At 29.1% G+C, this 20,887-nt stretch overlaps 2 protein-coding genes across 3 annotated transcripts; both read right to left on the reverse strand.

Moving 5' to 3' along the window:
- Nucleotides 1-2,839: 2,839 nt before the first annotated feature.
- Nucleotides 2,840-9,568, reverse strand: LOC126907104 (membrane-bound alkaline phosphatase-like). 2 transcript variants are annotated; one of them, XM_050688170.1, is made up of 9 exons: nucleotides 9,529-9,568; nucleotides 8,672-8,883; nucleotides 6,300-6,532; nucleotides 6,027-6,238; nucleotides 4,062-4,191; nucleotides 3,821-4,004; nucleotides 3,524-3,696; nucleotides 3,167-3,422; nucleotides 2,840-3,112 (listed from the first exon to the last, which is right to left on the reverse strand). In XM_050688170.1, the coding sequence occupies exons 2-9, from the start codon at nucleotides 8,874-8,876 to the stop codon at nucleotides 2,919-2,921; spliced, it is 1,587 nt and encodes a 528-aa protein (XP_050544127.1). In that variant the 5' UTR covers nucleotides 8,877-8,883; nucleotides 9,529-9,568; the 3' UTR covers nucleotides 2,840-2,918. The 2 variants fall into 2 exon arrangements, with proteins under 2 accessions (XP_050544127.1, XP_050544128.1); XM_050688171.1 differs by lacking the exons at nucleotides 8,672-8,883; nucleotides 9,529-9,568 and adding an exon at nucleotides 6,854-7,047.
- A 698-nt stretch (nucleotides 9,569-10,266) lies between these two features.
- On the reverse strand, nucleotides 10,267-13,894 carry LOC126907105 (protein hairy). Its single transcript, XM_050688172.1, has 3 exons — nucleotides 13,571-13,894; nucleotides 11,891-11,986; nucleotides 10,267-11,813 (listed from the first exon to the last, which is right to left on the reverse strand). Exons 1-3 carry the CDS (start codon nucleotides 13,673-13,675, stop codon nucleotides 11,151-11,153), a joined length of 864 nt encoding a protein of 287 aa, XP_050544129.1. The 5' UTR covers nucleotides 13,676-13,894; the 3' UTR covers nucleotides 10,267-11,150.
- Nucleotides 13,895-20,887: the final 6,993 nt, after the last annotated feature.

The following is a 20,887-nucleotide window of genomic DNA, read 5'->3' on the forward strand; positions in this document are numbered from 1 at the left end:
CCACAAATTTGTTTCTCACAAGGCCTTGCGATTTCTTATACTAACCCTGGGTAATAATAACATTCTTACAATTTTTTAGGAGAGCTATTTACCTAAACTTTTAAAGAACATATATTTTCTGTAATTAAAAGTCATTAAAGAATGAAGAGTCACTTATCAGTTTAAATAGGTAAATTAATAAGTAATCAACCAATCTGCGAAGTATTATAACTATCTAAGTTGCTAAGTTTAAAAAAGTTAAGTTTTTTTTAGTGGAAATGTTGATTTTGTTAAAGGTAATTTCAATATTATATTAATTTATAAGTCAATTGAAGTATCATTGGTTATAACACTTCTAAATTTAAAAAAAAATGCATATTCCAAGTCACCCAAAATGTTGAAACAAAAGCACTTTTAGCTTTGATGCGAAGCTGAGAAGGTATTGGTTTTACTAAGATGTGTTTTTTTTGTCTGTTACCACTTTAACTCAGCTCTCACTGAACCGATTTCTTTCAATGATACGTCAAAAGAACACAAATTGTATCTAGTCGAAGACATTACCCTCAAAAATTGAAAAAAATTCCCTCGTTCCCCGTAAATGGGGGAAACCTCCAAAAAAATTACGAATTTAAAAATCGCTAATTTTTTCAATTTTTTTTACTTAAAAGTGCCATAACTTTTTCAAAAATAAACATATCAATATAATTCTTTTTTATATAGATGCATAATATCATTANAATTTTTTTATGAGAAATAATATTTTTTTATAATCCCTTTTTCATTCGACATACTTTATCTTAATTAGGATATTAATAATGAACTAGCAGATCATGTAGCTTTTGGAATAATCCACCATTTTTTTAAAATTAAACACTATCTAAAGATTTGCATCGAAGGGTTTTTTTTTGATAGTGATTTTAATCACTGTCAGATATCATTATACTTGATCCAACTATGCCACGTTACCACTGTGCCGCGACCCCCCTGTGCTGGGTTTTTTTTACTTCAATTTACATAAAATTAAACAACAAACATTTGGTTTATTCTATTTTTAGAGGTGTGCAACAATGTGTAGTTTTTCACAGAAATTAAATATTAATAATGAATCTGTTAGAGTAGTTCCAAATCGTTCCAAGTAATCATAATCTACAGTATAAATTATTGTTTTATGATTTATGACCCAATTTGTGAAAAAGATATATGGTTTTCTTGCAAAAGTATATATATACATTTTCTATCAGAATATTTGCTGATTAAAATAATGAAAAATATGCAATTATGACTCCTTTTGTTGAAGATGGCGATATATCAGAGCATACAGAGTGATTAGCTGAAAAATAAACTAATAAGTATTAATTAATATAATAAAGTTATTAAATAAATGTAATGTTGTAATATAATATACATCTTAAAATTCAATGTTAGGAATTATCCAAAAATAACCATACGTCAGTATATTTTCAATACATATGTTAAATCTTACTTAATTAGTGTGATTTTGAGATATAATACTGATGATTTGTACATAAGTATAACATTTTTATCATTATTTATCTAAATTTTCCAATGTATTGTATACGTTAAAATTTTTTATAAACAATACATTTATGTGAAAATTTGGAATTTTTTAAAGTATGTGAACTAGAGTTGACTAACCATGATGGTGTAATAAAATGTCGTTAAGTTTTAGTTTATAGATTATACAAGAATTGAAAAAGAAAAGTAATATTATACAGAGTAATCGGGTTATCGAAAACCACTCAATTAATTGCAAAATAAGTAAAATATTGGGAAAATGATTTTTGATTTTTTTTAGTTACATATAATTCTTGATTTATCAGCTAATATTTACTTTTTAGTATCATCCCTTATAACGTAAAGAGATGTCAACTTTACTTTTTCATGTGGTAACTTTCTTAAATTAAGAAAATGACTGGTCGATAACAAGTTTTGGACCAGTAATTCAAAAGTTATTTACAATTTAAAGTAATGATTGGAGGTGAGTAGTAGGAACTGCTATTTTTATAACTAGTCATTTATGAAATGTTCATTTAAAATGCACCTGGCATCATCATATACAACATCGATTGCTATAAATTGAAATATTATTATCATCATTATTATCTACTCTACATTATTTAACTTAGAGGGAAGAATATTATAATATGACATACAAAAAAAGTTGAATAATCATATGTATTATGACACCCCTCTTGAAAAATTTTTGCGTACGCTGCTGGTGAAGCTATATTTTTTATTCATTACATTTATTGATCTCTCGATAGAACTTTGATCGAATTTAATGTGAAATAAAAATAAAAATTGTAGACCACTAAATCGATAATAATACGATATAAAAAGTAAGAAATAAATGAGGAATTTGTTGATGGATTTGAATTGTATATATCTTATGAAATGAAATAAAACTATTTTTTACCGCACACAATAATTTATAAAAATAGTATAATAAAATAATAGTATAAAATAGTATAATATTATAATAAAAGATAGGATAAGGAACGAGCATATAAGAGGTGTAGCGTCAATCGTGGATAAGATGAGAGAAAATAAAATTTGATGGTTTGGTCATGTTATGAGGAGAGAAGAATCGGAAGCTGTAAGAATAATAGTTATAGAAATGAATGCTGAAGGAAGAAGAGGTAGAGGAAGACCAAAAAAGAGACGGAGGGATGCTATTAAATGCGATTTGAGGACAGTTAATGTGAGCGTAGATGATGTGGGAGATCGTGTCAAGTGGAAGTTTAGGATAAGGGTGGCCCAAGTAGCTGGGATTAAAGTGAGGAAGAAGAAGAAGAAGAAAAAATTTATAAAAATAAAATAATTTTACTGTGTATTTATATTTATAAAAATAAACAAAATTTAAAAATACTCTCGTAAAATTACGTTTATTATTTTTTAGAGAATATACAGTTCTTCAATTATTTCTTTGAGCATTTTCCTTTATTCGGTCCAATACAAGAAGCATATGACATAATTAAGGGTAAAACATTCTGCTCATAGCTTCCTACAAATAAATGAGCCCATGGCCCTCGGGCCCAAACAGCTACGTCTTCTCCGCCGTGTGTTTCTGTATTCATTGGAACCAAAGATGGATAAAGAGCAAATTTTTCACCTGAAACAAAATACTTTTAGACACTATAATTTAGAATTAACTAAATATTCTAACCGTATTTGGAGTTTTGCTTTATATACGACTGCATCAATGCCGATGGCCCATTAGCATAACTCAGTATTGAATAAGGATTTTCGTCATCATCTACATGTCCTATAATCGGATCTTCTCTAGACGGGTATCCATTGATGGTCATAGTGTGAGAATGATCCGAGGTAACCACAATTAACGTATTCTTAGGGTTCGTCATTGAATCAGCAACTTCCACAGCTTTGGAAAATGCAATCGTTTCAGTCAGTGCCATATGAGCCTAAAAAAAATCTTCGACTCACTTGAGCGCTTCTACATTAAACTATATATCCTGTATCTGAGCTAACAGGTTTGGAAATTTAAACCACCGGACAATATTACCAGATTTTGATGATGCGCATGATCGATTCTACCACCTTCGACGAACAACACATATCCGTTGTTGTTTTTCCGCAACACTTCTATGGCTGCTAGAGTCATTTCACTTAAAGACGGCTCGTCTCTTTCCACTTCCTTAGTACCGGTGTATGACATGTGACTCATAGAGAACAGTCCTGTAAAATTATATAAAAAAAAATACTTTACTACTATAATAACTTGTATCTCTATGTATCTAAATAAAACGTTTGATTGAAACACTCGTTTATATCCGTAGTATTTTTTAATGGGCATTCCTACCTAGAAGCTTATCTACTTCATTCAAATTCAAATAAGACAGCTCAGTTTTGTTTTTAACGTAATTGTAACGGTGTTGGGATTTTATCATCCGCAACTTCCATTCTGCTATCAAATTTCTTCCGTCTTCGCGGTTACCATTTATAATTTTTGGAAGAAATTCTTGACGGCCTCCTCCTAATATTACCTGCAAAAATGACCAAATTATTTTCTCATTGTAACAATGAAATATTTATCGTATTACATCTAATTCCATTCCGGGTTTTTGTGACATCAGTTGTAGAGCGATATCTAAGCAGTCTCCGGGAGCGTTGCTTTCCCAATCCCGGTTGGCCGAATGAGCATAACCACCAGCTGGAGATGCGTGGGTAACTCTATAAAAAGTAATAATAATGTGTCAATAACATGAATTCCTAGCAATTACTTGATTACAATAAAAGAAAAAATTACCGTGTAATAAATCGATGTCTCAATTCAAAAATAATTATATAACTTTTTTACCTAAACCTCGAATTTTTTAGTAGTCCATTTTATAACAATATTATATAGGACCGTGTTTACCTATTATTTGTGGGTGTTCCAATGATAATTTATAAGTAAAGGTAGCCAAATATATTAAGGTTTTTTATATTATGATGTAAAATCTGTATTAAATTATTATGCCTGTAAATTAATTACATACAAACTGTATTTTGGGACATTTTATTTGTTTAATAATATTCTTTAAAAAGTTTTATGTTTTCACTTTGTCAATACAAAGTAATTTAAATTAGAATAAAATGATTACTTAGGCTGAAATAATTTTACATTAATAAATTTAAATTAAAGAACTAATAACTACTAAATATGTTTTTATCGAAAAACATAATAAGCATTTTGAGAATTAGAATTGTTGACGCAATGCCTTTGGGGTCATAAGTTATGGAGACTACCTATCATAATAACTGCTTTAAAAAAGGGTTGTCGAAACCAATTGTAATTGGTTTCGGCTGCAAAACCTCGAATATGATTTTTTATAATTTAATCGTCTTCTCATATTTAATAAGTACACCATTACTGTGATCATTAATTTTATTGACTTATTAATATAGTTATTTATTGAAGCAGGGAGCCAAGGGTTCATTATTATCAGCTAATTATGTATCATTTAACTATATTGTTGTAAAAGTTATAAATTACAAACAACAATAATCATTTTAATTAAACAGAAGTGGCTATATTTTCTGATAATACAATCTAATTATGTTATATTACTAGCAAATTAAATTTAAAAATTACTAAAAACAAACAATTTTTGTAACTGTTTAGCCAAACTTGTAACTATAAAATATTAAATTAAAATCACTCTGCTCTTCAAAAATGGTAGTTATATTATTATACAGTATGATTTTTCAAGAATTATACCTCCCCTAATTATTGTTAATTAATGATTTTTTCATAGAAATTTACAAATTATAACTTTATTTATTTTTACAAATAATTGTATATATTAAGTTACTGTAAGCTCAAATGAGTTAGTGGTAACTTTCAAAAGTTAAATGGGGATCTATTGTTATTTTTTTACTTTTATATGAAAAATAGTCTTAATAAAATTATGACTGGTTGATAATCAGTTTTATATTATTACTTAATAAGTTAATGTAATTTTTAATAATAGGCTGAGGGATGCGCAACGTTGAAAAATTCTTTTATGTTCGTCATATTGCTAAACACTACCCCACTCCTCACTTTTTCTAGATCTTTAAATATTAATATTTCAAAACTGAATATTGACCAGACAAAATATTATCTAGACCATTCTTTATTTAATAGTAAAAAAAAAAAAAAACAATAGATTCTCATTTAACTTTCAAAAGTTACCCAAAAAATCTTTCCTTAGAAATAATTTGTTTCTGCAATAAACTTTATCACGGTTTAAATAAATAAACCAAATTATAATTAGTACATTTGTATGAAAAAATCATTATTTAACAAGATAAATATAGTGCTAATCATTTTTAAAAAATTACATCGTATACTAGTTGTACATAGCATAATAAGTTTATGAGTATGATATTTCATATGAAAATTAGATAATTATTTTTTCAATAATGAAACGATACTGAATAGAAATTGGGATTAATTATATCCCCCTAATTAACCTATTATAGATTTTCATTTTTTAGCAATATTTCTAAAAAAAAAGCTTCAAAATGTATGATAAATTTACCTGGTTGTTGTTACTATTCCAGTGGATTTTCCTGCCATTTGAGCCCATCGTAAAATAGAATCAACTCGATTGTTGGGTTCCAATGAAGAATCACAATCGTTTGGTTGAACGGCACCTGTTACTCCCAACGTTTTCGAATTAGCTTTAACGCCAGTCATGTATGCCGTTGCCGAACAAGCCGAATCGGCTACTTGTTTGTCAACACAATATGTCTACGATAAAATTATATTCGCGAGAAACAAAACAAGAATAAATTTAAGGTTTATACTTTACTCTAGCCAAGCCAGTGTATGGAAATTTTTCAAATGAGAGCGATGAGTTTTTATTAGAAGACATACTAGGTGACATTTGCTCCATATGCACTCTTGCCGCAGTAACTGTTGATAACGACATGCCGTCTCCCAAAAAAAAAATTATGTTTTTTGCTCGACCGACAATAGGACTCTCCAAGACTTTTAATCGACGATTCAAATCAACCATTCCACGTCTCATCCAAAAATTTGAATCTGCACATATTCTATTTTAAAATATAAAATTGAACAAAACAATCCCTAGAATTCTGTGTGAACTTAAGGGAAGTGGAATTTTCAAATACTAATCCAAGTCTTTTGATGTAAGTTCATAATATATATTTAATAATCTTGATAATTATGCGCAAGAGTAAAAAATAATAGTTTGGATATTAATGTAAATGATTTAATAGCGAGTTCACATATGCGCGACTTTATAAAGTTGCATATTTTTTTAATTGCAAGGATTCTTCAAATTATTTATGTAATAACGGAGCTGAAGACAATCTTTGGTGCGGTTTTGAACATTCTACTTACCGTTCTCTAGAATTTGTTGCTGAGGTCGCCTCTTGACCGCGAAATAATTGTCTGGAAAATCAAATAGAACCAATTGATGTGAAACGACCATCAATGTCGCTGCAGCGGGTAGCTATTGCAAAGTGTTGTAATAGCATGACAATTGATATGTAACGATTGACCCCTAAGGCAGTCATGGGTGCGAAATCTTATGACAATATAGGAGACCGTGTCAATGGATATAAGCTGGCGACCTCTACACGACCTCATCTAACCACATCACATGACATATTTGTACGGAAAAATTCATTAAACTTAAGGAAAATTCATTTTTGGAAATTTACAAGTAACTACACCAAAATCTGACATTGCGATTAAATTTTTTTTTCTGTGCAGTCAAAAATAAAAATTTCATTTTAAAACTTTCATGAATTAGTATATTATGAATATGTTTAGACATATCTTAGTAGTAAAAATAATGTTATAATTATTAAAATTTTAGCTATTAATTAAAAAATTCTGTTATTGCCATAATATTGTTTTAATTCTTGTAAAATTATGATAAGTTTAATTCGTTTAAAACTAAACTTTTAATAATATTTGAACGTTGATAAGAATTAGAATTTTTAAATTTTTAGGTAAAAAAGTGGAATAACAAAAAAAAAAAATTTTTCTGAAGGTATTTTTTAAAATATAACTTTTCGAAATTGATAGCCAATGAAACCAACTGAAATTAAATACGTAAAATATTTTCATAATTAATTTTATAGAAATGTAAAAATGTTTATGATCACTTTTGGTTTACCTAATAAATTTATTACGCTCAGAACAAATTTGGATTTATTCACCGTTGACTACGGTTTAATCATTTTTTAAAACTGAGAATAAATTATTTTATTTATAGAAATAATGTTACGTTACAATAACATTAAAAATTGAATATTATTTTATTTAAAAACAAAATATAATATAATCAGCTATGTATTGTAAATGTGTCTTAATATTAGTGATTTACCCCACATGTACTGCCAAATCTTCTATTTGTTAAAATTTAATCGTTTTAGTGTGTATTTTTTTATATAAGAGGATACTCTACAAAGATAATTATTCAAAATGGTCCCAAAATTTAAAAAAAAAATTATTTAATCGGCAAAGTTATTATATTTAATTCCGCATAATTTTATCGTCGAGAAGGTCCTTTCTTTTATAAATCTTGTTTTTTTCGTGTTCGAAAATCACTTTTAAAGTATTTAAAGTAATTCTACAAAATTAAAAGAAAACACTAAATAATTCTCAAATAACATTAATGTATATAACTCGTTTATCATTATATCATCTGTATTGAAGTGAAAAAATGTAATGTTAAACTGGAATCTAGTTTTAATGATTTTTTCAATATTAAAACTAACTAAAAAATATACATTAAAAACACTGTAAGATACTTTTCAAATTAAATATAATAATATTATATTCAATTAGCTTATATTATGAGGTAACACAAATAAAGAAATAATATCCCTAAAACATTTATCACATTAATTCTTTTTAACGATCTTGAATAATAGATTTTGAGTATGTAAATGTTAGCATTTATATTTCAAATTTTACAATGTTTATCAAAACAGTAGTTTGTTTTACTAAATGCACAATTTATTAAATTTAATAAGATTTTCGATTGAAACATGATTTTGAAAAATTAAACATGTTATTTTATAAAAATAGCAATAAAAATAACTAATAATTTATAATAATAATTATTTAAAAATATAATAAAAATAATATAATTATAATAAATTATAATTATAATAAAAATAATAATAATTTATAAAAATAACTTACCATGCAATTGATTTTGCCTTAAATGTCGATGAGCAGTTATTTCTTTGACATTTGTGATAACGTTTGATAAAATAATTAATAAATTAAGATAAAAAATCATATTGGCACAGTGACAATTTAGTGTTGAGTTTTTTTTTCGGAATCCGTGTACCGTATCCGATGTTAGTTTATTGACTGATAATAAAATAGTCAGGTGGTAGTTCATAATATCACTGTTGCGAAAATATAAATACTTTATTTAAAATAACGGTCGTTAATGTAGTTGAAGGATTCAGTTAAAATGGAATACAAGGACTTATTTACCGCATAGCTATTTATGTTGTCAATAATTAAATAAGTTAAAACCTATGGTAACTATTGTACATATAAATAACTTAGTGAATATTCACGTCACCAAATTCATTTAAGTATAAATTATTTACTTTCCAATGAGTTTATTTATAAGAAAAATCATTAATGTGTTAGCAAATCTTAATAACAACTCTCTAAGGATGTGTTTCATCGATTGTGGAGTGTTATATTAATATTTAATTGCCTACGAAATTTAATATTTTTATCAGTCATGGCCATTGGGTAATAATTTTTCATTTTTATTTCATGATGGTATTCTTTATTTTCAACGAAATAAATTAAAATTTAGGATAGACCCTGTTTAATTACAACCCATAATACAAGAGCCTGATCCTCTAGGGGTGTTTTGATATTTTTTAATAAATCCTCTTTTTTCAAAATTAGTAAAAAAAATTATTTAAATTTTATTTCAAATAGTCTTAATTTTATTGTGCGATTTTAAAACAACACTCCATTTAAAAACCACCCTCCAACCTTATAATAATTAATTAAAACAAATACTTCACTTTTATATATTTTTACAACTTAAATTACTTGATCTAATTTACATTGTATAAATGTTAAATGTTTTTTACTTTTAATTTTTTTTAAATTCTAAAAGGTCGCGTCTGAACATTTTTTACGTAAAATGTTAATACTTTTTATCATTATGTTTAAATACACTTTATATTTTTGTACAATCAAATGTGTAAGTCGAACGTTATTTAAATAAAGTACAGAATGATTTCTTATCAAATTCTCTACCTTTTCATTATTTTAATTTCTAAAAATAAACGATAACCACTGTTTAATTTGTTACACTATGATATTGGTTTATAGTTTTATGGTCTCTGAAATGATATAAAATTGTTATTACCTAAAGTATCTTTAGTACAATTGGCGATGTTATATATAAATGTTGTTGTAAATGAGCATTTGGTAAAAGACTGTAGATTAGTAATTTCGTAATAGAATAACAGCTGTTCTATTGTGTATTATCATAACTTTAGTAGTCAAAGATAAAATTTGTTTCACGTTTGAAATTAAATTTAGACGAGCCTTTACGTCTTTTACACGTTTTTTTTTTTGTAATTTATTATTATGATAATTTGAAGTATATCATAGAGAGAAGAATATATAAAAAATGTCCTCACCGATTTTAAACGAAAAAAGTATCATTAGTCTGTAATTTTCAATTATAAAGAAAAGGTTTAACACACTTATGTGATAAGTTGTAAAGGTAAAATTAAGATATAAAACCGATATACATTATGTATAATTTTATTTAAAGTCAATTTCACTTATGACATTATATATGTACTTTTAAAATCTATGATTTATTAAAAATAAGATCAGTTCTAAATAGTTACACCTCTAAAAGTAAGTTAATTAAAAAAAAATATACAATTTTAGGTGGTCATAATTGGAAGACATTGTGATTGTTGTTGCGGCCATGACATAAAATTGTATGATAACAGTTAAATTATGAAATTAATATTTACATATATAGAATTAAGTTAACAAAATAAACAATATTAAGGAATTATAGGACAGTTAAAACCTGATAACAACACGTTCTTAAAATTATCTAACAAATCTATTTCTTAAATTATTACAGTAGGTTTATTAAGTAATGAATTCGACTTATCATTATCAAGTTACATACATTACAAAAATGATTAAACTCTACGTGGTACAATAGGAAAGTTAATCGTTTACATTATTAAATAGAATTCAAATAAATCCTATCAGTTACATTTTATTGTGCTTGGAAAGCATTCTCATTGAAAACGAAATTATGCTTTGCCATTAGGTCAATTGCACGAACCAGTTATCTTGTTGAGCTTTATATTTATAATGATTAAACAAAAATAAAACATTTTGCACATATAATTTATTAAATTAGCAAATAATAACATTAAAAACAATAAAATAATAACTGTCTTATTAAATAGTTATGCACTACCAGCCTTTTTTCTTTCAAATTTAACGATTTTATTTATACGAAATATTACATGGCACAAAGAAAAAATTTGTCATTAACAGTTTAACAAACAATACATGTGCGCACATTATTTCAAAATAGATGATAAATTAATCTTAATGAGAGTTGCTTCTTAATCATATATAAGATTAATTCACAATCGTGCTACCACGGTCTCCACGGCTGTTCGAGGTCAGATTTGTTTTCTTCATTTCTTTGTTTAGTTACTAACGCCAAGGGCAGATCTGATTGGCTGTATGAATCGGAACTATCACAGCTGACCATCGAGTAACACGAAGAAGGCCTGTCGGGCATAGGAGACTCCGTGCCCGACGATTCGGACCTGGTGGATGGCGGAGTAGGAATAACGAGCGATAACGGCGGAGGAGGTGGGGGAGTTTGTTCTGCGGGTCTCGATGGCAGTATCAATGCAATGTCACCGTTGGGTAATCTTGTGGGTACAAGTTGAACACCGCAAGTCGATCCTGCCGAACCCAAAAGTATAGCGTTTTGACTGGAATCCAGGTGCAATTGAAGGTTGGCTGTATCTGCAGACGCCCGCGGTGGTAGTTTAGGACCAGTACCGCTAGACACTTCTTTGTTAAAATAAGTGGTCAAGTGCTGCATCAGTCTGTTGCGGACGTTGGGCTCTAGTCCAGGGAACCGGCTCACTTCGTTTGTGCATTCGGTAAATCCAGCCTTAAACTTATTGGCTACTGACGGATCCGAAACATTTGATAAAGCAACGCCTTGTTTTTGCATGGATTCCAAATGTTTTACAGTCATTTCTAAAATATCAGCTTTTTCTAATTTCGAGTGTCTTGCTGGCTAAAATATTAAAAACTTTAAGTAATTTATGGCCGTTTAGGTCGTAAAAAATTTAAAACTTATACAAAAGTACATACGTCTTTTTTCGTTGCGTCTAAAATGAGCGACTTCAATTCGTTTAGACAATTGTTAATTCTTGCTCTTCTTTTCTTTTCCATAATGGGCTTATTACTCTAAAAAATAAACATACTTATATACATAGATCAATTTTATTAGTTTTCATCATTAATATAGAAAAATGTGTTCGCTTGAATTTCTCAAACTGTTGAGTGTAAGAAGTTTAGGTTGGTAACGCAAAACTCATCGAATACAGCGCTACCCTGCTGCTTAAAAAAAAAAGAGCCAACAAAGATCCCAATTATTTATTACTTCCTGTAACCAGAAAAAGGAATACCCTGAAACTACTATTGGTGGTCACGTATAAATACACAAGTGTACTATTTAAACGGATTCTCGGAATTTATTCAATTTAAGAATTAATAGTATACTTCGAAATTTTGTTATTAATACTTATATAATTTATACATAACGACATTTAAATTACACTCGTGTATATTAAGTTGCCTATGACATGATTTATGCATTACACAAAATTATTTTTATTTTTAAGTAAGGTATTAATTAATTGCTCAGCGCCTTTGAATCAGATCCTCAAAATCGATGATGTTTAAATGATAGAGATAAAATTGTGTTTGAATTGAAAGTAAAATATGTTCTAATGTATATCCTTTCGAGATAATACACTATTTTTTCGAATTTAGATTTAAACATTTTCAACATAAATAATGTTACTTTGTAGACGTTAATTTGAATTCTTAGGGAAATTATGTTCCACATACCATACATTTTTTAATCAATTTTAAGTTCACAGTTCATTAATTGAAGGGCTCATATTACCCTAGTCCTATAATTAAGTTTAAAGTGATATGAAATAATGATCCCATATTTAATGTCAAAAATAATTCTGACACTATTAAAACAATAACTTTCATTAAACAAAACAATATCGTAACTTGTCAACTTTAGAATTAATAACGTAATATTTTGCAATTTGTTATTTTTCAGATTGAGGTATTTATATATTAAACTATTTTATTTGTTCAAATCAACAAATGTTCAATATTATCTATATTAATCAGAATTTTTGCTAAATTACATTCAATTATTATCGGTGAAATCAACTAGATGAGAGAATGAAGAAGAATGAGAATGCGTAGACGGACAAATATATTCCTGTTCGGAATATAAAATTGTATGATAATTTTCCAAATGAATTATCCATTAAAAAATTAAGTTACAATTTATAATGAACCTATTGAACTTTAAACAAATGTTTATGCAATAACTTGAAGAAAACAAATTCAGTTACAATATTTCACAAATTCATAAGAAGTATTTTTGTTTGCAAGAAGTGTAAAAATTGAAACAAAATCTTGACCGTTATCAAATTTTCGTAAAAAAAAATTCGTATTAAAGTTTTTGACACGAGGGTCATAATTTTTAGATTCGGACACTTGGAATTTACAAATAAGATTTAATATGCGATTTGAAATTTCAAGCTCGTTTGTAACATAACACGATTATATGTCGAGCGCNGACACTTGGAATTTACAAATAAGATTTAATATGCGATTTGAAATTTCAAGCTCGTTTGTAACATAACACGATTATATGTCGAGATTGCATAAAATGAGACACATTTTTTATAAATATTTAAATGGGACACATTAAATATGAATTGATTAAACTGAACTTACCCTTCGATTATTCTCGTTGGTCTTTTTTTGAGAGCACACTGTGTCTGAGGACAAGGGCGATCCCTTCGACAGCGGGTCTTCGGCTGTCGCCACTCCGGAAGTCATGATGTCCAATTTTGAATCAGCAACGGTTTTCGGATAACAATAAAATAATAATCCACCGGCGTGCGATTGAAACGAATAATTCGTCGAACAGATTCAACACACTAGAGAGTGTTCTATTATTGTAAACCGCGTCGCGTGGTATACGTGCGACGGCAGCGATAACTATTACGATAACTGTGAGGGCTTCCGTGTCGAGCGATACAACGTCGAGATGATCGCGCGCGCTTCAGCACGGGACGGACACACGTACAGGTGTTGTCTTCGTTTCAATGGTGGGGACCTGTTGCTCGTGACCGTCGCGCGACCAGTCTCCCACCCCGGCCGCGTATTGTGAGCACAGTCAATACACCTAAAATACCACATCAGTGGCGACGGGATGCACTTGCTACGTTTTTCGCGCGCGCAAATATCATATTTGATTATTACGATATTTAACACATTTGTTGTCGATTTTCCAAATACCTCCTGACAACTTGTAGTTGTCAAAACGCAAATATTTATCCAACCCAATGGCTATTTCACAGTTCAAAATCGTTGTCGTTACTGTTTGCTTAGGATTTCCGGTGGCCAATGTGTGTTTGGACAAAGTACAATGTATTCCCTAACAATTACCGATTAGGATTGGTCGAGGACGAATTGCACTTGGTTCCCACAAAGTGTCATTGTTTGTGTTTCGAATTCTCAATGATTGTCCATTCGTTCGAACAGCTATCCTTTTAGTCAAACACCATTGGGGTTTTAGTACTCCTGCTGACTTTAAAACAACTCTACAACTTTTGTTAGCTCTTCAAATGCTTGTCCTTTTGGATACGATAAAAAAGATAATTTCTAATTAAAATTTTCAAACATACTAAAGTACAACAACGTTTTTTTCAATCACATTTACTAATCAATTTTTACGTTTCTTTTTTGTATCTATTTCGAGATATTGCAAATGACAATTTTTATAAACGTATCATAACTAATTCTATATAATCAAGAGGAATCTTTTTCGTTTAGCTTTCAGTAGTTTATAAGTGTTTTCACATCAACACTGTAATGAAATTTAACTATGTAATAAAAATTAAATGATTAATTCGCGTTCACCTTTTATGAATCTTCTGAAAGTTTGCAAATAAAATGTATTATTCTATGATTCTATTTTTTAGCATTTAGTTTTGTCTGCAACAATAATATTTCTATTCGCATGTACAATTCATTAGACTCGTTTACGATCAGAAATATCGGTATTTTAGGCCGTTGAAATAATAATTCCCTCAATATATTGTAGAAATATTTATTTAATTTAAATATCTTTGAACGTTCAAAAATATTATACTTTCGCAGATAATCTAAAATTTTTGTTTAATTACTGAATTGATGACGAAACCAAACGAAACGAAAAATTACCTACTATGGCATCCAAGTACATTTTGTTGACTAGTTATTAGTGTATAGATAACCCAATTGTTGATCTAAAAATATTTTATAATAATTAGGTGCATTTTTTCAATTATAGTTACATATGGCATGTAACTTAATATTAAAAATTATTTTTCGCTCTTGAGATAAGACGCCCTGAATTGTCATTAGTTTATTATGTTTTTTGGAGAATGTCTATATCAAATTAAAAACAATTGAAAGAATAAACGCTTTTTATGTTGTACAAGATATAAGAACATAGTACTATATATCAGCAATTGTCTTGCAAAAGGTGAGCTACAAGCGTATTGATTTTTCTATCTCAGTCAAATTGCCGAAAAATTGCAGATGTAACATTCCTCTACAAATAAATAAATGAAACTATTTCACTTTTTCCTCTTTGTGAACTTTCCATTTCGTGTACCTAAATTTCACTCCCGCATATGTCTAACTTTACATATTACATTACATCTTACTAATTCTACATAAAGAATACTTAAACGAGGTAATACAATTCAATTTGATATTTTTCGAGATAGGGTGTCATAAAATTTATTATTTTTATACTGTGAAATTGTTTTTAATAATTATATCAAATTTCACATCCAAACTGTCATTTAAATTGTATTGTTATCATTTTAGTTTCTATAAAATACTGTAATATCACATTTACCTCCGATTTCTAATAAATAAATAAAAGCCTATTATTTTACTGTACGAGTTCTATTAAAAAAAAGTTATTTTAAATTAAATTACTATTGTTACCGGATAAAAAATGTTTGATTAAGAAAAAAATAGTATATATATTGTGTTACTATGATGAATGCACTTAAATTATTTTTAATTAACATTTCATATTATTTGCAGCTAAGACTTTTCACAAATACTTTAAGGTACTAATAAATTTTAGTTGTTCACTTATGAAAATATATTTTCAGTTTTACAGAATATTGTAGAAATGAAACAATGTGAGTTTTCAAAAAACTGGAGTTATGGTCCACCCGATTTAGCTTTCACACCATGCGGGAGGTCCCTGATGACGGTATATAAATCGTATCTAAAGCAGTAGAGCACCTCATAATTTATGGGGGCCAATTAATTTTTCTTTTCGGTGCTTTGTGCGGCACTAATTTTTACCTAAATAGGTTTGCATGCTGTTTGAATTCGGATGCCTAAAGAACAATTACAGCAACAGCTAATTATTTATAAAATATACGCACAGCGCCATTGTGTCGCCCCGCTGTCGTCTTGAAAATAGTTCCATACGTAGACGACGACAAACGCGTCCCGTGTATTCGACGACGTTTTTGTGCAGCATCTGCGAATCCGCCGCCACCGGTCGCGTGTACGATATTGTGAATGCTAAGGGTCTTCCGCCGAATTTTAACGCGTATAGAAAAATTCAACAGTTAACGAGCCCCAGGGTTCTCAACGTTAACGTGGTACCGTGATACGACCGACGAGGGCTACCAACAGTTTTGAGCACCACCAGTTTTTCATGTAGTCATAGGCGTCCCGAGTAACAAAGACTTGGCTCCGGCTACCTAAACGAGGCGGCGGCGGCGGCAACGAATCCCCAGAGTCGTGACCCGCCGGCAACAGTTTCTTCTTGTATACTCATACTGACATTTATAATACAATAATACTTGTATATACGGCATATTAAAGCGTATTGGCCAACAACAAACGCGTGTAGGGCAAATCCATTATACGATCGTCCGCGCTTCAACGTACCCCTCAAAAAATAATATAAATAAAATACGGGGACCTGATGAAATTACATTATTGTCATACCATTATAGCTGCCGTTGTGTGTATAAAATATTTTGCGGATAACCTCCATTCGGACAATGGGGTTTGGTTACATCTCCGGTTACTGTGCGTGTGTACCGCGGTAAACCATTATGCGCATCCGTCCGAGTGTAAAACCGTCCGTACCGATGTGCGTCCAGACGTGTTAATTCCATATTTCACCATAAATACACACGCACGCATGAAGTGTATACATGGCAGCTGTGCCAACCAAGTGTCTGTGTTATGTATTACGGGCATGTGTTTATATGGGCCACCCTTAATGTGATAAAGTGCCATAGTGTAGTCAGTTATGGTGCACAGGATGCATTTCTGAGAATTCCTTAGGAGCCAACAAACGCCTCCCAACACCCGCAATACCGCCAAAAGTTTTTCGATGGACAAATTGCCCTTTTGAGTTTCTATAACACCTAACTACTTATCTTAACTATAGTCACGGGGGTCAGTCGAGGGGTACACTACGTCCACTCTAATATTATGTTGACTTTTACCTGTAAAAATTATCTACCGCACTAGAACGTTTCAATTATTTTTCGTTCAAATATGGTTATCATTCAGTAATAATCATATTTGGGTGACACTTTTACAAATGTTGTAAAAAAAAAAATAAAAATATCAAATTTCGGTATTCTCTCCATTGAAATGTTTTAATTGCATTGGCCTGTTTAAAAGTTGATAGATCAATAAGAAAATTCAATATAAAACAATTTATAGTCGAAAAAAATTCTGCAAAACAAGTTTTATCGAAAATAATTATTTTTTACAGTAAAAATGAAAAACTAAATATTTTTTATTTGCGCTTGAAAATTACCTTGTTTTAGAATTATTTTTATACCTACCAAACCTTTTACGCTTCTTACACCATTTGAGTTATGCTAAATGGATTGCAAAATCTATAAATGTGTTAGAAATATACTCGTTTCAAGATTAATTTATATCAAATTATGCGGAGAAAAATAACTCAAAGAGAATTCATATTTTTCATATTCGGATGTAAATTCGTTATTTGTTTCAATCGTCAGAAGCAATTAAAGGGCATTGTCATGATTTTACATTTATGTAACAGCTTATAAACTATCAAAATGTTGATTCTGAAATTAGTATGGTAAATTCAAAAAAATATCAAACCATCTTTGTTATATAATTTCTAAGACAGTATGATTCTTTTTTCAATTATTTAATTATTTACTTCTTAGAGTAGTGAATTGAGAATAGATCAAAGCTTGAGGTTTGATTAATATTTAATAATGAATCTATGACAAAAGAAGCAATAGATAAGTTTTCGGGGAATTGCGAGTACAAGATTCTTTTAATTTCAACACCGATAGTAAAAATTCGAATTTTATTTATATCTTAAATAAAACTAAAAATTATTTTATTTATTACTTCAATTAAATTCTATTTTACATATCTTGCGGATAGACTAATCATACATGTATTGAAGTTTTTGTATAGAAATGATAAAAAGATTCAAGTCTCAGAAAAGTGGGGTCATATTTTTTGTTTGAGCTATTTTGGCAAAAATAAACATGATATGATTTACGTTTCATTTCATTACATGTGGAATGATGTATGTTTAAAAAACCTTCTTAGAACTTTCTCCCCTACAATTCAATATGTCTTAATTCACACCTTCTTGCGCCTCATGTTCCGATCTTTATATTAATAATTGTATTAATTAATATTCAAATTAAGTTTCCTCGTTGTTGTATTTTAGGAATCAGTAATAGTTAATAACCTAGTATTTTATAACTATTATTTTCAAAAGATAGTAGCTCAACAAAATATGACTTTGAAACTGACGACAGACTTGTTTTTTTTCCGTGAGTAGAAAACAAAAAAGATACGATCGATGTGTTGTTTTGTTCTACACGAATGATTTGCTTTACCCATCAATTTTGAAACATCAGTCTTTTTTTCACTATGGTAATAGGCGTAACCGTAAGTCTAAGGCATACTAACGCGTTAATGATCACACGAAAAAGGTAGACTGCCGATAATGATTACGATAATAATTGTAATGATGAAGAACAACGAAGCAACACTGTGACATATAATCACTAGCCAATTTTTCTGATTTTTTCATGTAGCGAGTAGTTTCAATAATATTCTGTTATGGAGGTGCTGAGTAAATAATACACACAACAGTGATAATAATACTATACAGGTTGAGTTTGTTGCAACCAGGTGTAAAGATTGTCTATTATCTTATTGCACCTTGATCATTTTGCTCGGTAACGCCTACTTATAATGCACATACGCTTTAAGGATAATCATGATTTTGGACTAACAAATTTCATGTTACAGGTATTCATGTATAATTTTTTCAATACAAAACATATACAATGGCTAATGTTCTTTAAAGGGAACCTTGATTAAAAAAAAAAAAAAACTAACAACTGTTGTTCATTCGACTGTGTAAACACTTTCAGAGTCAGATAATGAACGTGGTAATTTTTGTTTCATTATTAGACCATTGATTGTTCTCAACCCTTTTATCATTACTCATTTTGCGTGTGGCCAGTTAATGGTTTAAAATTCTTTTCTTTGTCATTAGTACAGTGTTTGGCTTAATGATTATTACTTGACTGTGTTTACCAATAGTTCATCGTTGTTTTAATAACATCACTGACCAAAATTGCCATGATTCATAAAACCCTTTTCCGGAATAAAGATTTTAAAATTTATTTTTCAATTTACTCTCACGTGATAGAATGGGAGAATTTTCATTCAGGTTTATTTATAAATTTAATTGATATTGGATTTTTTGATTTAAATCTTGAGTTGTTGCAGGTTAGTTGATATAAATTCTCAATTGATAATCTCATTTAATCATATTTTCAATAATAAAGATGAAAAATACCTTTTGGGTTTATCTCAATGCATTATAACTAACAGGTGACAAATAGTATTCTCATGTGGGAATTCCTGTTAAAATAATCTCTTTTGAAGATAAAATTCAAATAATAAAGTGCGAAAGATTTTCCCTTTATAATCTGTGAAAATCTATCCATTATGTTTCAATGAATTAAATTCTGTTTAAAACCAACATCTTTCGTGTATACTTTACCATACATATATCACAGTAATATTGTTGATGTATTGATTAAATTGTGAGGATCACTACCAAAAGGACTAAAAAAATAAATTAAAACATTGGTTCTATGGTACTTTGTAACATGTTTTACTATGGTATCAAAACGAGAGCAAATATAATGTTTTTAAATTTCCAATCAAATTGCAAGTATTGAAAATTTTAAAAATCTCAACCCCTGTTGGTAGACATGCTGAGATAGTTTCTTGTAAATTATTTTTTAATCAATAATATCCGATTTAATATATCTTTTCTTTGAAATCTCAATTAGATTATTTGTAATTTGTTTGTTATTTTTTTAATTTACATTGTTAAAATATCAATCAAAATATCTTACTATTAACCCGATTAAATTAAATAGCATCACGAAAGTGTGTAAAAAATGAGTGAAGCGTGCAATTTTCAAGTCTCAACGTTATTTTTCAAAATGCCACTTCAAAAATGTTCACCTGTTACGGTGAATCTTTTAATGTATTATCTCGGTTATAGGGTTATGGAATACATACAGCTCCAGCAGCGATTCTAATTACGACAGTGAACGTGCTGAGGGGGTTAGTGTTACTTGTTTTATTTAAAGGGTAGACTGCTGAAATGACAGGTCGTTTCTTATACACCACTCTTGTCGGTATTTGCGGCAGGTAAAAATTATAAGTAGATATTGGGTGCACCTTTTCTCCCATGGGCAATTCGCTTCACACAAATAAGAGGGGGCGTTTATCCAATAACCATTGTAGCAAAAATAAAAAAAAATAACTTGAATTGCTTATCAAATTCATGAGTTGGTATAAGAGTTATTAAATCGTAAATATGATGGATTGAAAACAATGCTTTAGTTTTTGTTTATATTAATTTTATTAAAAAATGTAATATTTTATACTTCATTTAACAGCAATTGCATGAAAATT

The sequence above is a fragment of the Daktulosphaira vitifoliae genome, unplaced genomic scaffold (genome assembly GCF_025091365.1).
Source record: "Daktulosphaira vitifoliae isolate Bord-2020 unplaced genomic scaffold, ASM2509136v1 Scaffold_5, whole genome shotgun sequence".
Classification (NCBI taxonomy): Eukaryota; Metazoa; Arthropoda; class Insecta; order Hemiptera; family Phylloxeridae; genus Daktulosphaira; species Daktulosphaira vitifoliae.